Genomic DNA, 14,731 nt, shown 5'->3' with positions numbered 1-14,731 from the left:
GTGGCCTTATGAGATGACAATAAGCAAGTGTGCTAGCCTCACTATTTGCGAGTGCAAGTAGCACTTTGGTTCTGCCACCTAGCATAGACCTCACCTGTGCTCCAACAGCTATGAGGTGCTACTTGACTGTGCCTGGCTTCAGAGTCCTCTGCACAGCCACAAGGTGTCCTGCGCTAGACGTCTGCTGACCAGAATAAAGACCACACTACCCAGACATTCTGGGATGAAGGAGACCATAATCCACAAAGACATAGGTTGCTTTTGTGCTCACATTTGGGTCTGTGTTCTCTTCATGGGTAGGGTCTATTGTCTTGTTGCTACCCTTGGAGATCATGTTTTTTCAAGAAAGCAATTTGAACATTCACTTGTGAAACAGTACCAAGAGAGAAATTTCAGTCACATTTCTAGCTGGTTTTTTTTTTTTTTGAGCCTGTGTTGTCTCGTTGATGTGGATAATTAAGATCTGACTATAAACTGATGTGTGTGGGGGGTGGGATTGAGCCCAGGGACTTGTGTCCTTGTGTACACTGAGCAGGTATTCAGCCTGCCTCATCCCTTGCTTAGGCTTGCGTTTTGATAAAAAGGGACTGTGCAGGTTATCCGTGCTCAAGAAGAATTCAGTGTTTATTTGAACAGAAATTAAAGCTGAGAGCCCTGGAAAAGGCCAGGCAGTCGGCAGGCCCCATTAGGGCTGCCCAGCTGTTGACAGCAGTGTCTCTGAGATAGCTGGAAATGAACATTCACCCAGTGACCTGTGTGCACACAGCCGGGGATTCTAGAGGCCCTAGCAATCACTTCCCAGAAGGCCCAGGTTGTATGCGACTGTGGGTTGTGTGCAGACCTGAACCTGGCTAGGTCAGGTCACCCAGGTGGCCCTGCTATGGTCCTGGTGTTTGTGGGCTCGGTCATCTTCTTTTCTTCCCACTCAGGGCCCTGCCTTGGCCCTGACCAGCCCCCCAGCTGAAGAAGTGCTACAAAAGTTTATTCATGGGGTTTTTTGTTTGTTTGTTTGTTTGTTTTTCCCCAAGCACTTGACTTAGCAGGTTTAGGAAGCAGCCTACTCTGAGCACAGCCTGAGCCTTCATCCCTGCTCAGCAAGCTGGCTGCCTGTCTCATGCCAGGAACATCCTGATGATCTGTGTGGACATGGACCCAGTGGCAGATAATCTTCTGCAGAGCTGTCGGGGAAGATGCTGGCTCTGTCCTTGGGGCTCAGTCTCAGGCTTCTTTTCAGTTGAAGCTCAAGTTCGAACTCTTGCATAGATTCTGAGGGCTGGAAAGGCACACAGTTGATCTGTACTCATGGTCCAGAATGCAGGATGTGAAGTGGAGTGAAGGGTCTGGTGCCAATGGGGTGTGGCAGGCCCTCTGCCCCGGGAATAATGTTTAGACAAGCATACCTCCCGATGACTTCATAGGAAAGAATGAAAGGTGCAGTGCTTTGCCAGGCAACACGGGCAGTTGGGGAAGGAATCATAGGTGATTGTGGCAGGGGAGAGCCTTGTGTTTCCTAGAATGTGTGGTCTCTGTGGTGACTGAGCTCGGAGTGGAGAGCTAGGGACAGCAGGCAGCGCTTGCCCCACTGTCTGGCCCTGTAGGGCACAAGTACTACTGGTGACCTCAGAAACTGAAGAGAAAAGGAGGTTGTGTGTGAGCAGACCTCAACTTCCAGAGTCCCCAGTTTCTTATCCCAAATTTGTTTGCACATGGCTCAGGCAGTTATCACTGGTGGGTGGTTTGCCCAGTGGTGCCAGTGGCCCATACCTGTACTGTACAGAGCCTTGGGGGACTCTCCCTGTGCGATCTGTTTCTCCCACGTGAAAACAATTTCTGTAATTTTGTTCTCACGTTTTTTTTTTTGTTTTTTTTTGTTTTTTTTTTTGTTTTGTCAGGGAGCTTGAACTCAGGGCCTGGGTGCTGTCCATGAGTTCTTTCTCTTAAGGCTAGTGTTGTGCCACAGTGAGCCACAGCACCATTTCTGGAGATGAGTCTCTTGGACTTTCCTGCCCAGGCTGGCTTCGAACCACAATTCTCAGATCTCAGCCTTCTGAGTAGCAAGGATTACAGAAGTGAGCCACTGGCCCCCAGCTTGTTCTAGTACAAAGGGACAGCTTTTCTCAAATGGAGAAACTTGTGGGGTCACATTGAAGAGCAGCGACAAGAGTCTGGTAACTGTGGACTTTGTGGTACCTGATGGATGGGTGTCAAGGCTGAGGCAGTTAGAGTGTGGGCTGAAGCCCTTCTCCTGGAGTTGCAGAAAGCAAGTGGAATTTATAGTGCCTAAGATGATACAAGGGCTGAGGAAAAAGAGGTAGGAACAGAGCAAAGAGAGCCCAGGGAAGGGACTTGCAGGTTAAATTTAAAGGCCAGGTAAGCACTCACTAAAGGAATAATTGTGTGAGGCTAAAGGAGGCCTTGAGATGGAGTATGCCAGGGAGACTCAGAGAACAGGGAGAAGGCCACTGAGCAGAGTGCAGTAGGCAAGGGTACTCAGATGCCTGCTGGCAGCAGAAATGAAAACCCATGAGCCAGGGTGACAAGTGTTTAAGGGACAGTGACAGCATTTTTTAAATTATTAAGTTTCTTTATACATACAGAGGAGTTAGTGTTTCATAAGTCGGGTAATGAGTACATTTTTTTTTTTTTTTACAATGTTGCCTCTTCACTGTCTCCCGGTTTTTCCTTCCGATCCCTGCTCACGTGACAACATTGAGGGCCAGGAGACAGTGCAGGGACAGGGTGACAACTTGGAGAGAAAAGGAGATCTGCAGATGACTCAGGGTTTATTTTGTTGTGAGTGAGTGGAAGAAGGAGGCAGGGAAGGTGCTGGTACCAGCTGCCCCGTCTGAGGTGTAGAGTGCTTATAGGGCATCATCTGGGTGTAGAGAAAGAAGGCAGTTGTATTTGGGAACATGGGTATGCAGGTGGCACCACCTCTGCTGGTTGCTTCTCAGGCCTGTGTGTGAAACGTGGCTGGATTCAGGGGGAGAGCTAATACAGACTGGCCAGCAGCCAGTTCAGGTCTGGCTTGAGATGGCCTTGTCTGTCTGACTGACTGCATCCTTTGCTTCTCCATGTGGGGTTTGTGAGCAGGCGTAAGGTGTATTTCTGGGATTTTATTCTACCATTGTAGAGGTGCAGATTTGGACAGCAGCATTAACCGGACTTCCTGAATTACTCTCTTAGATCTGATTCTGCAGCATGCAGTGCTTTTCAGAAACATTGGGTACCCAGAGTATGGATCACACGTGACTCTGATGTGAGTCAAACTTCCCCTGTGGACCAGGAAGCCTTCCCATGTGTCCTGGTCCATGGCTTCCCCCGTGGGCTGGGAAGCCTTCCACGTGTCTTGGTCTACAGCTTCCCCCGTGGGCTGGGAAGCCTTCCCGTGTGTACTGGTTCATGGCCTTCTGCGTGTCCTGGTTTGTGGCTTCCCTCCAGAGGCCGAGGCTGCTGTTCTGGGACTCATACCAGTGTCTGCTAGCCCTGTCCCTTCAGCCTCTCTTGGCTTGTGAGGATCAGTGCCACCACCCACCCGCCATCCTTGCCCCCCTTGTCCCTCCCTCATTGATTCACCTGGAGAATGGCCAGGGCTTTGTTTTCCAAGGCCCATGATAAAATCTTATTTCTAGGAATTGCCATGGCCGTTTTTCATGTTACCAGGCCTTCCTGAGAACTGTAATCATTGCCCCATCGTGGGAAGCAGAGGACAGGGAGAGGCAGGGGAAGGACAGAGAGAGTAAGGTAGTGGGAACGTGGTTGGTAGGCTGAGGAGGTGCTGCTAAGCATGCGCTTGTACAGACTTGCAGCAGAGGCAGTGCTGGCCTGTCATGGGCAGTACCAGCAGCGGGCCTGCCTGTGAGCTATGTACTCTTTCCAGAGTGGTTGTAGGAGGTGGTTCCACTGCTGTTAGCCAACAGTGGGGACTGGGAGCTGATGATCTGTGTCCTTGTCCCATGTTAACAGAGCCTCATGGTGTGTGACACACCGTGTCCTCCTGGCCACTGTGCTGCTCCTGAGTGGTCTCTGCCACACTTCCCTGCAGCAGGCTTCCCCAGGCTTGAGTCTGCCATGGAGAGTGCAGCTGGAAAAGCCCCTGTGTTGCTTTGCAGAATGTCCTTTGCTGAATACTTGGTATCCTTCTGCTCTTGCCCTATGGGCTTATGCATTGCTTAGAGCCTGGAGAGTGTGAGATCCCTTCAGGCCACCACAGGGCTCCCAGCCATGAGGACTCCAGAAATTATATAGCCAGAAACCTGCCCATGTCCTGACTCCCTGGTTTCTGGACTCTGGGGCCCCATTATTCTCCAGCCTAGAGGGTCGTGGGCCCTCACTCAGCCTCACGTGAATCCCTATTGACACTCTAGGCCAGGCCCTCTAGGGAGAGCCTTAGAGCTCTTTGTCAGGGACCACAGTACTGTCTCACTGGCATACACTCAGGCTGGTCCTGGCTGCCTCATCTCTGCAGGGCCTGGAGACTAGAGGGACACTGGGAAACCCAGCATGAGTCCCAGGACTCACAAGGCCTGTGCTTCACATGAATACAGCTAAGCAAAAAGTGGAGGAGGAAATGCCCCTCACAGCTACCCACTGCTAGCCTTGACCAGGTTCTCTTGGGGGGGGGTCTAGGCCCCAGACCCCAGGGCAGCCACCGGAGGAACTATCACTATCCTTTTCTCTCAGTTACAGTGGCATACACAGAGGCAACACAGGTTCATTGTAGGGTGGACCCAAGGAGGAATTTACTCAGATGGGCCTTGTGTCCAAGCTGACTTCCTGCACCTGTACATTACACTTCTCGTCATGGCATCCTATCTTCCTCACATCCAGAAGCTTGGGAGTTCATGCAGTTGTATGAAAGATTCTCCTTTCCTCCTCCCCTGCTCTAGGAACTGTTGCCAATTCTCTGGGTGAATCCACCCACATGATGTCACCAGAGTGAGGATGAGGGCTTATCTCCAGGGTGCGTGACTGCTCCACCCTGTGTGTTGTGAGACGGAGCTGGTGTATCTACACTGCACTTAGTGTATTGTGTGCTGGAGCTTGTGTGTCCTTGTTACACTTGGTGTGTTGTGATGGACCTTGTGTATCCACACTGCACTTGGTGTGTTGTGTGATGGAGCACACATTGAAGCAGCCTTCAGCACTCACTGTCTGGGTTTCCTTGACCGAATGTGTCAGCTTTTGTTTGAAACCACAGTCCAAGTGCACAATGGGGTCTTTCATTACGATGCTTAAATTGGAAGATGACAGCAATGATACAAACAAAGTCTGTGCCCCAGGCTGCTATTATGCTGCATGTTAGGTTGCATGGCATTTTGAATAGAGCCTTGGGCTCTGCCCCAGGTCAGTTCCACTGTGTCTGGCAGGTAAGCTGTGGTGCCAGCTGGTCCTCTGCAGAATGTAGCTGAGTAGTACCAGGCACTGGGCATGTGGTTTGACCCTAGAGAGTGCACAGAAGCCCCAGACTCCAGGCAGTGGGATGCTCTGATGCAGAGTCCGCCGTGCAGATGCATGTAACCTGACCGTGGTTCTCAGAGTGACCTTGTGGGTGGGGTGATGAAAGGCTTTACAGTGGACTGCTAAGTAGACTTGAGGGCCTCTGGGAAGCAAAACAGGAAGCAAAAGCATGTGTCTCTGCTCCCCAGAAAGTATCCTGTTCAGGATGCTACATTCCAGGTCACTGAGGTTAGACACTGTGCAGGGGCATAGCCTAGAGCCGTGGCCAGTCTGTGACCTGTTATTGGGCCTTGCTCTTGGTTTCTAGGGAGTAGCAGTGAGAGTATTTCTCTCTGGAAGTGTTGTGGATTTGAAGCCCTGGGACAGTTTGTTGGTGGTACTCTGTGCAAGAGCCAGCCAATGTGACCTCACAGGTTGGCTGTGGCTGGAGAGTTGAGGCAGAACTTGCTTTGCTTCATTTTGTTTTGTACTGGTCTCGGCAGTGGGAAGTTGGGGAGTCAGCTGGACTCTGTGTGGTCATGTTAACCCTTTGTGATACCTGTGCAGTGTGGATTAGAACACTGGCAACTGAGAACAAATGTGAACATTCAAGCTCAAAGCCACTGGTCATGGGATATAGCATGCCAACATGGGTGTGTCTGCTCTTGAAAAGATTCCAAGCAGAAACATGACTACTTTGTCTTCTAACAGGAAAGTCCTGTTTTCCCCTTGCCATCACTCCACAGATGAGGAGTGAGGGTAGAATAGATTGGATTTTTTTTCTGGATTCAACAGGCACTGATGGCTAGACTGTCACTTTCCTTACTGGTGTTGGCCTGTGGTTGTCAGCGTTGGGGCTCAGTCCATTAAGACATCTGTCTCCACTGTCACAGGTGCTCCAGATGCCCCTCTGCTTCCTTCCTCATTTCTCAGACTGTAGAGTTCAAGGGCATTCGTTGGTTGCCTTATCTGTCCTGTTTCTTTCCTTGTGGGAGGATAGACTAAGGAACTGCAAGGGCCAGTCTGTGTTCTTCCCCTAATAGGACCGAGTCTCCATTGAGGCTGACTGAGAGCACCAAAAGTGACTCAGACTGCCACTCTGTCCTTTCCGTCCTGTGGCCTCTCATGATCTACTGGCAGGCCTCTCCATGCCATCATCCAAGGTTTCTCCATTGTGCTGTCGTGGTGTGGGTAGATATGGGCGCATGCATGCATGTGTGCATACCTATATGTTTGTCACATTCGGCCTTAGAACCTGTGAAGTTATGCAGAATAGTAGATGTGAACACACATCACTGGAACAAACAGTCCTTCCATGTTGTGGTTCTTCCCTTGGGTCTGACTGTTGGAAGCATTACATTGTGCAGTTACTCTCCAAGGAGGCCTTCTGCCTGTATTACTGCTTTGGGTTGAAAGCTAAACACCATATCCTGCCATGATGAGATGAATTCCCCTGCTTCTCTGTTAACACCCTTGAGCACCTAGCTTGTGAACTGCAGACAGGGTGGGTGGGTATGGGCAGAGTCTCAGGACCTAGCATCATCAGTAACACGGGCTCCTCCTGCACGCAGCAGTGACAGCTTTGTGTGCTATATCACCAGAACTGAGCCAGGCACTTGTTCTCATCACCTGCAGCAGCTCAGAGATAGGTACTGTCAAACACCCAAGTTTTGTCCTTTTTCTCCATGAAGAATGTGAATCCAGTGATAGCCCTGATGTGAGGAGTGTCAGGTGGGGAGGAGGGGATGTCACCTAGGATTTCAGGTCCATTGTATCTGATACTGAAACAGGAGCTGGAAAAGAGCCCTGAGCAGTTTGTTTTTCCTCCCATTGGGCACAATTAGGGTAGGTATTGCATGGCCCATGGGGTAATCCATGGTGGGTGTTGTCTGGTCTGTACAGAATCCACTGTGGGTGTTGTCTGGTCTGTGCAGAATCCATGGTGGGTGTTGTCTGGGCTGTACAGAATCCATGGTGGGTGTTGTCTGGTCTGTACAGAATCCATGTTGGGTGTGGTCTGGTCTGTACAGAATCCATAGTGAGTGCTATCTGTACAGAATCCATGGTGAGTATTGTGATCTGTACGGAATCTGGGGTGGGTGTTCTCTGGTCTGTACAGAATCCATGGTGAGTGTTGTCTGGTCTCTACAGAATACAAGTTAGGTGTTGGGTGGTCATAGGTGGGCTGTTGGTGATCTGAGCATGGGTCAAATAGAAGTCAGTTAACTGCATGTATCCTCCAGAGCTATGAATCTCATACATTATTAGTGTTGTGTGTTTTTCAACTTGGTTTTTCTCATACATATAGGGGAAGAAATAAAGAAAGGAGAAATAAAGAAAAATATGCATATGGAGATGGGCTTACCTAAAGGGAACTAAGACAGTGGTCAATTTTTATTCTTAATCCTTAAGTGGTCTTTATGTTAAAAGTTCTGCCTGATGCTGGTATCTTACGCCTATAATTCTAGCTACTAAGAGGCTGAGATCTGAGGATCGCAGTTCAAAACCAGCCTAGGCAGAACAGTCTGTGAGACTTCTTTTCTTCTTCCTACTCCCATCTTTATTTTTTAAAATTTTTTTAATTTATTTTTTAAAAATTTAATTATTTTCAATTAACTACCAGAAAACTGGAAGTGACACTGTGGCTCAAAGTGGTAGAGTGCTAGCCTTGAGCAAAAGAGCTCAGGGACAGCACCAGCACCCAGGTCCTGAGTTCAAGCCCCACAACTGATCAAAAAAAAAAAATTCAGGGACAGCACTCAGGTCCTGAGTTCCAACCCTAGGACCAGCATGTGCACGCACGCACGTGTGCGCGTATACACACACACACACACACACACACATACACACAGTATTACTTGAAAGAAAAGGAAGCAAACGCATTTATGTTTTTATTTCTCCCCTTAGAAGATGGTATGACGCGTTAAGCAATGGCTTTAAATGGTTTGGGTTGAGATGGGTCTGGCCGTAATAAAATAAACCCCTGGCTGTAATTCAAGGCAATCTAGGCCTGAGAACTTTTGTTTCATTTGTTCCTATAATTTCCAGGGAGATTCACAGGTATTTGCAACGAATAAGTGCAAGTGCTTTACTTACAGCTGTGTGTGACTGACTGTTTGTTGTTGCAGGGCTATTACTAGGAAGCCCTGCCCATTAAAAGGAGAGGACAATGCCCCTGCCGGTGGTGGTTCCTGTCCCCTGAGCAACCTGAGAGCGTGGCAGGGCTGAGCATGGACCAGCGAGAGCTGCCCCCTCCTGCTCCTACAGGTAGTACTCTGCCTCCTCGCCAATGTCCTAGGATCCATGTTGGCTCAGGCCACACTTCTTAGACCACTGTACTGTGGTGCTGAGGTAACAGGGTGAAAAATGAACTTGCCGTTGAGAGGGGATGTGAGCTTTGAGTGGCTCCCTCACTCAAGGGTGACTAGTGAGACCTGAGTGTCTCTGCTGACCTGTGGCCAGCATCTGGTTCCCAGGAGATTTTTTTCTCCTGGCTCAGTCAGACGGGAGCTGCTCGAAGGGTGGTTTTGTACTGAAGGCCGCATCCAGGCTTAAGCCCTGCCTATCAGGGTGGTGCTGTCATGACTTTCTGAGTCCCCTGGTGCACAGAGTAGTGCTCACACTGTTTCCTTCCTGCTTCCTTTCCTTGTGGGGCAACTGGACTTCTTATCCATCTGCTCAGTAGACAGAAGCTATGTGAAGTGAAGGGCCTTCAGTCCATTTTCACCTCGTCAGAGTTAGGTCTCTGCCAAAATGCCCTGTGGAGGCTGGTCTCTGCCTGGCATGAGCAGACAGTTAATTTTCATAACACTTATTTAGTGGGTCTTTTTCAGGGTTTCCTGTGGCTCTTGAGAAGCGTGGCCTTGTGTGTGCACTAGGGTTGTGTGGAGGGACTCATGAGGGCAGGAGCTATAGGGCTGCACAGATCTGGGTGTTCTGTGTCTAGGACAATAACAGGCAGGGAATCGAAGGGTCTGGCCTTTGTGCTTGTGGAATTGGTCCTCCTGTTCTGTCCTTGGAAGTTGGCCCATGAATCCCAGGTCTTTTTAGCCATGGTACACATATGATGGGAAATTTTATTATGGTGCTTTGAAGTGCTGAGATGTTGGGGAGAACATTAAAAATTGGGGAGAACAGTCAAGCACTGGTGGCTCACGCTACTCAGGAAGCTAAGATCTCAGGATCACGGTTCAAAACCAGCCTGGGCAGGAAAGTCAGTGAAACTTTTATCCAAATAACCACCAGAAAACTGGAAGTGGTGCTGTGCCTCAAGTGGTAGAGTGCTAGCCTTGAGCTGAAGAGGTAAGGGACAGTGCCCAGGCCCAGAGATCAAGCCCCACATGGGCACAAAAATAAAAATAAAAAAATAGGGAGAACATTAAAAATTACAAAGCAGCTGGATTCTGGAGACTCACACTTCAACAACTTTTACAAAGAATGACCCTCAACTTAATAACTGAGTACATAGTATTACACAGAATAAACACCATTACACAGAATGTATACCATCACGTAGAATATATGCCATTCTAGTTTTTAAAAATTAATGACAGGTTTTTCCTTTTCTGAGTCTGCACAAGAATTGTATTTGTTTGTTCTTTCATTCATTCATTCTGGGGATGGAACCCAGGGTGTCACATGTGCTAGGCAGACGCCATACCACTGAGCTCTACACAACATCCCAAATTTGTTTAGTAAATGCTTTAATTCAGCAATTTTTGTGCCCCTTTTTCCAGCCCCCAAAGGCACACTCTTCTCTTTCCCACTGCCAGTAAACATCATGCCATCCTGTTTGCTGCAGGGTAGTGCTAGGCACATGGTGGGATGGTGCTAGGCACGCCTGTGAGCACACTGTGATGTGGAAAGCACGTGGGTGTTTCTCTCGCTCATTTCCATGTTAGTAAGACCCAACTTCTTCTAGTCTGTGGCATGGCTACTGCTACTTAAAAAATGTTTTTTTTGACAGTACTGAGTTCTTAGGGCCTCGTGTTTGCTAGGCAGGCAATCTACCACTTGAGCTATGCCATCGTACTTTTTGCTTTTAGGTCTCAGGATATCTCTAGCTGTTTGCCAGGAGCTGGCCTTGGAAGGTGATCCTCCTTCAGATGTGAAAACATGCTTCTCCTCCTTCTGGTCTTTTCTTATTTTTGTCTTCTTTTCCAATTGTGAGTTGTAGGATGGTTAAAAGGGAAACAGGAGGCTGCTTCCTGGTTTAGAGGGAGTTTCTGGCTCAGTGCTTATCTTTTGAGTTTATCTTTGTATAGGAAAGTACAACTTTGTTAGAGACAAACATTAACCTTATAGTTTATATTTTCTTAAACTTTAGAAAATGAAGTGAAATATGATCCTAATAACAATGAAGAGGAAGAGGGAGAACAGTTTGATTTTGATAGTGGAGATGAAGTTCCAGAAGCTGATCGCCAGGCCTCATCTGCCCCTGAGGTAGGAAGAGCAGAAACAGGAGGAGCTGCTGTCCCTGCAGGTGAGACCCGCTGGCCATACTGTCTGGTGCCCTTGGAGTCCTGCAGTTAGTGCCTGGCTGTCTCTGCCTGCCTTGCTGACACTCCTGGTTTCTGGGGCTGTGGCTTTGCTCTGATGCATCTGGGCATCGGGCTCTGCCTCAGCTTTGGATGTGATGTACCTGGGCATCGCAGGTGAGCCTCAGCTTTGTCTGTGTTGTACCTGGGCATTGCGGGTGAGCCTCAGCTTCAGGCTGTGATGTACCTGGTCATCACAGGTCAGACTCAGCTTCAGCTGTGATGTGCCTGGGCATTGCGGGTAAGCCTCAGTTTCAGCTGTGATATACCTGGTCTTCACGGGTCAGACTCAGCTTCGGCTATGATGTGCCTGGGCATTGCAGGTGAGCCTCAGCTTCGGCTGTGATGTATCTGGGCATCACAGGTCAGACTCAGCTTTGGCTGTGATGTACCTGGGCATCACAGGTCAGCCTTAGCTTTGGCTGTGATGTACCTGGTCATCACAGGTCAGACTCAGCTTTGGCTATGATGTACTTGGGCATCGCAGGTGAGCTTCAGCTTCGGCTGTGATGTACCTGGTCATCACAGGTCAGCCTTAGCTTCGGCTGTGATGTACCTGGTCATCACAGGTCAGCCTTAGCTTCGGCTGTGATGTACCTGGTCATCACAGGTCAGCCTTAGCTTTGGCTGTGATGTACCTGGTCATCACAGGTCAGCCTTAGCTTCGGCTGTGATGTACCTAGGCATCGTGGTGTATTTCAGCTTCAGCTGGGAGGTACCTGGGCATCATGCTGTGCCTCAGCTTCAGTTGTGATGTACCTAGGCATCGTGGTGTATTTCAGCTTCAGCTGGGAGGTACCTGGGCATCATGCTGTGCCTCAGCTACAGTTGTGATGTACCTGGGCATTGTGGTGTATCAGCTTTGGCTGTGATGTACCTGGGCATCGAGGTGTATCTCAGCTTCAGCTGTGATGTACCTGGACATCGTGGTATATCTCAGCTTTGGCTGTGATGTACCTGGGCATCATGCTGTGCCTCAGCTTTGGCTGTGATGTACCTGGGCATCGCGGTTTATCTCAGCTTTAGCTGGGATGTACCTGGGCATCGTGGTATATCTCAGCTTCGGCTGTGATGTACCTAGGCATCATGCTGTGCCTCAGCTTTGGCTGTGATGTACCTGAGCTAATATACCTCAGCTTTGGCTAAATTTCTTCTGTTAATCTACATTTCCTACAATTTCCAGTCTTGTCACTCTACATTCCTATTTATGTTTAGGAGATAAAAAGGTTTGCTATGGGCTGGGAAGGTGGCTCAGTGGTAGAGCGCTTGCCTTGCATGCATGAGGCCCTGGGTTCGATTCCTCAGCACCACATAAGAAAAAAGAAAAAAGCCGGAAGTGGAGCTGTGGCTCAAGTGGTAGAGCGCTAGCCTTGAGCTGAAGAATTGAGGGACAGTGCCCAGGCCCAGAGTTCAGGCCCTATGACCGGACATAAAAAAAAACAAAACCAAAAAACAAAGATTTGCTATTTCCTAATAAAAATCGCCTTGTCATTATAGCATTACATTGCATAGAATGTTTAAATCTCTATTCCATTTGGGACGAATTAACTATAAAGGTTTAAATTTTCAAATCTAGAGGTGGGTCTGAGGCTTGTTCTCACTAACCATGTGGATTGCTTAGACATAGTTGTGGTTGAAGTGACATCAGCCTTTCTCCTCCCCTTGGCTATGCCTTGGCATAGTCTATCTGCAGCTGTTTAGCTCATGTCATTGGATAAATGTCTTGAGACTTGAAAGGCAATGTTTGTCTTACCTGTGTCCAGAGGTACACGTGTGTCCCTGTATCACCTTGCACTGTGTAGACTGGTGCCATTGTCCCTTGCAGTGGTCTGAGGATGTTGATGGTCCTTGCATTGGACAGAGGGTATGGAACCCCTGTAATAGTGAGGGACCTGTTAGGCATGCATTTGATGCTGTGTCAACAAGTGTCCTTCTGTCCTGCGAAGGTGAAGATGGAGCTGCCGCAGAGACTGCCACTGTGGCCAGACCAGCCACACTTGCTGTTCCTACGAAAGTGAACCCATATTCTGTCATTGACATCACACCGTTCCAGGAGACCCAGCCCTCAACCCCTGATTCACATGTAGAGGAGGAAGGAGTGGGCCTCCATGTGCCCAGTGGGTACTCAGTGCCTGTGCCCTGCGGCTATGCTGTCCCATCCAGCCTCCCACTGCTGCTGCCACCAACCTACTCCAGCCCTGTCATCATCCGCACCGAGTCTGTGGAGGAGGAAGGTACATGGCCCTGTTTCCTCTCATGCTGCTGGGCTCCTTGGTTCTATAAGTCTGGGCATTATCACTTCCTTATTCTCTGCCCGGGGTTTGGAAAAGGGCCCAATATTAATATTCTCCTATGGCAGGAAAGGCTTAGCATCTGTTTTCTGACCTGTAAATTCTCCATAGCAGGGGGTTCTACATGGCCTTTACCCCAGTGCTCATCAGCCACTCCACCTCCCTGGTAGTTTGTCACTGTTCTGGAGAATGATAATCGTGTCCTAAGCTACCTGCTACCTACCTTGCCCCTCGTACTTCATATCTCTATTAAGGGCCACAAGTCAGACTTGTTCCAGTTTTTAGAATTTACAATAGGGTATATTACCATATAGTTTTATTAATGGCTTTTGCCGACAGTAAAAAAAGGAAATTGTTTTAAAATCACACCAAGTTTTTTGTTTTGTTTTGTTTTGTTTTGATGTCAGTTATGGGGCTTGAACTCTGGGCCTGGGCATTGTCTCTGAGCTCTTCAGCTCAAGGCAAGTAAGCACTCTACTACTTGAGTCATAGCACCACTTCTGGTTTTCTGGTGGCTAATTGGAGATAAGAATCTCACAGACTTTCCTGCCCAGGCTGGCTTTGAACTGTGATCCTCAGATCTCAGCCTCCTGAGTAACTAGGATTACAGGAGTGAGCCACCAGCACTTGGCCCAAATTATTTTCATAGTAAATTATTTTTAAATAATGTTTAATCATTTAAAATAACCAATAAGCCAAAAAATAAGCAAGTGCCTTTAAAATGAATGTATTTTCTTTAAGCATGAGACCTCTGTGAGTTATTATTCTCTAACTTGCAGAGGATCCCTCTGTGTTACCAGATAAGGACAGCATAGTGGATTGTGGTAAAAGATCAATATTACAGTCAACATGAAATATGTGGGAAAATCTTCCCTAAGAACCAATGTTTCCAGTATTCAAAATCAAGGTTTGTTTTTTTTTAAATAGCCTGTCCTGAGACTTGAACTCAGGGCCTGGTCACTGTCCCTGAGCTTCTTTTTGCTCAAGACTAGCATTCTACCACTTGAGTCACAGCGCTACTTCCGGCTTTTTTTGTGTATGTGGTACTGAGGAATGGAACCCAGGGCTTCATGCATACTAGGTGAACATTCTACTACTGAGCCACATTCCCATCCCCAAGGTGTTTTTGTTTGTTTGTTTGGTTTTTGGTTTTTGTTTTGGTCTTGGGGCTTGAACTCTGGGCGAGAGCACTATCCCTCAGCTCTTCAGCTCAAGGCTAGTGCTCTATCACTTGAGCCACAGCACCACTTCCTGTTTTCTGGTGGTTTATTGGAGATGATAATCTCATGGGGACTTTCCTGCCCAGGCTGGCTTTGAACTGTGATGATCAGACTTCAGCCTCCTTAATAGCTAGGAATTCAGGTGTGATGCACCGGCGCCCAGCCATTTTTTGTTTTTTGTTTTTTAAGATTTTTATCTCACTATTTTCAACTGGAAAGAAAATCTTTTACTGAGGTTTTTTTT

General features: G+C 48.3%; 1 protein-coding gene across 8 annotated transcripts in view; it reads left to right on the top strand.

Annotated features, from left to right (window-relative positions):
• Positions 1-14,731, top strand: part of Arhgef10 (Rho guanine nucleotide exchange factor 10) — a 79,142-nt gene that overhangs the window by 10,500 nt on the left and 53,911 nt on the right. For all 8 annotated transcript variants that reach the window (XM_070016838.1, XM_070016839.1, XM_070016841.1 and 5 more), the window contains exons 2-4: positions 8,568-8,706; positions 10,766-10,921; positions 12,923-13,210. In XM_070016838.1, coding sequence (XP_069872939.1) covers positions 8,670-8,706; positions 10,766-10,921; positions 12,923-13,210 — 481 coding nt within the window. In that variant the 5' untranslated portion in view covers positions 8,568-8,669. The remainder of the gene's footprint in view (positions 1-8,567; positions 8,707-10,765; positions 10,922-12,922; positions 13,211-14,731) is intronic.

Source organism: Dipodomys merriami, unplaced genomic scaffold (assembly GCF_024711535.1).
Source record: "Dipodomys merriami isolate MVZ:Mamm:240054 unplaced genomic scaffold, mDipMer1.0.p SCAF_12, whole genome shotgun sequence".
In the NCBI taxonomy this organism is placed as follows: Eukaryota; Metazoa; Chordata; class Mammalia; order Rodentia; family Heteromyidae; genus Dipodomys; species Dipodomys merriami.
Note: the sequence above shows the minus strand (reverse complement) of the source record. Positions and strands in the feature narration are given on the sequence as shown.